General features: G+C 66.0%; 1 protein-coding gene across 3 annotated transcripts in view; it reads right to left on the bottom strand.

Moving 5' to 3' along the window:
• Six4 (SIX homeobox 4) overlaps nt 1-1,249 on the bottom strand; it is a 10,492-nt gene extending 9,243 nt beyond the window's left edge. For 2 of the 3 annotated variants that reach the window (XM_004624811.2, XM_023703072.1), the window contains exon 1: nt 163-1,038. In XM_004624811.2, coding sequence (XP_004624868.1) covers nt 163-983 — 821 coding nt within the window. In that variant the 5' untranslated portion in view covers nt 984-1,038. Of the gene's footprint in view, nt 1-162; nt 1,039-1,164 lie in introns of those variants that run through there. The other variant, XM_004624812.2, reaches the window with a different exon arrangement.
• Between the last annotated feature and the right edge of the window lie 289 nt (nt 1,250-1,538).

Here is a 1,538-nt window from a genome sequence, read left to right as displayed (position 1 = left end):
CGCGGGGGAGGGGCGGCGCGGCGCGGCGGGGGGCGGGAGAGGTGGGCAGCCGGCGGGCGGTGGGGAAGGTAAGCGCCATGTTTGCAGCGCCCGGAGCAGAAGAAAGCGGGGAAGGGGGTGGGGAACGCGGGGGAGAAGGAGGAGGAGAAAGTTGGCGCTCACCTTTTGGACTGGGTCTCCGAGGGGTTCCGGTCGCGCTGCCGGCGGTTCTTGAACCAGTTGCTGACCTGGGTGAGGGACAGGCCGGTGATCTTGGCCAGGTGCCGCTTCTCGGCGGGCGAGGGGTAGCGATTCTGTTTGTAGAGCTCCTTGAGCGCGTTGCGCGACTTCTCCTTGAAACAATACACCGTCTCCTCGCCGTCCCAGATGGTGCGGGGCAGCGGGAATTTCCTGCGCAGCCGGTACTTGTCCACGGCGCCCAGCGGCCGGCCGCGCGCGCGCTCGGCCTCGGTGTAGCGCGCCTTGTACCAGAGCTGCTGCAGCAGCGGGTGGTTGGCCGACTCGAAGCTGTGGCTCTCGAGGATGCTGTACAGCTCGGGGTAGATGCCCTGGTGGAAGGCCACGAGCGCCCGCGCCTTCAGCAGGCTCTCGTTGCCACGTAGCAGGTCGCTCTGGGGCAGGGACCACAGGAACCGGGCCAGGCGGTCCAGGTTGCCCCCCTGCTGCAGCGCCTCGCACACGCAGGCGACGTGGTCCGGCGAGAAGGCCAGCGGGGTCCGCGCGGCGGCAGCGCGGTGCCCGCCCAGAAGTTCCGAGTGCAGTCGGACCGGCTCCGCCGCCGTCCCCTCCTCGCGGCCCGCGCCGGCCGCCGCTTCCCCCGGCTCCAGGGGGAACGGAGCTGGGGTCGGGGGGCTCAGCCCCGCCGCCGCGCCCCCCGCCACCTCGCGCTGCGCCTCCTGCCCTTCCGAGGCGCTTTCCATCCCATTCTCCTGCTTGATGTCCGCCGCGCTCGCGATCTGCCCGGTGGGGGAGGAAGAGGACATTTTTTGTTGTTTATTTTCCTCCCTCCCTCACTCCCTCGCACTCTTTTTCTCTTTCTTTCCCCCTCTCTTACTCCTCCTTCTTCGTCTCCCTTCCCCCTCCCCCCCTCCGGAAAGCCCACTCCCTCCCTCCTGGTTTCGGCTGGATCTGGCCGATCAGGTTTCCCCCCGGCCACGCAGTCACCATTAAGATAGCTGCTAGAGCAAAGTAGTGTAAACGGATAGCTGCTTTCTGCCGTTCCCCCAACGTGACTCCTCCGGTTGCTGCATACTATATGGCACTGGCGGCCCGGCCGGCTCGGCCGCGCCACCTCATTGGCTATTTCGCTTTCCGAGGGAGGAGGAGACACCGTGTCTATCCCTGTCGATCACCGCCGCCCACTCCACCCCCGCCCTCCCCTCTCCCCCTGACCCCAGGCACCTATACCTGAAGGGAAACTCCAGCATTCTTTTCAGGCCACGCTCCCTGGCCGGCAGTTACCTAATGTGCCTTGAAAACTGGACAACTCTTTCAAAGAAAGGGCCTTTGATTCCAGAGGGAATATGAATTCTGTGGCC

This window comes from Octodon degus, unplaced genomic scaffold (genome assembly GCF_000260255.1).
Source record: "Octodon degus isolate 3935 unplaced genomic scaffold, OctDeg1.0 scaffold00007, whole genome shotgun sequence".
NCBI lineage: Eukaryota > Metazoa > Chordata > Mammalia > Rodentia > Octodontidae > Octodon > Octodon degus.
Note: the sequence above shows the minus strand (reverse complement) of the source record. Positions and strands in the feature narration are given on the sequence as shown.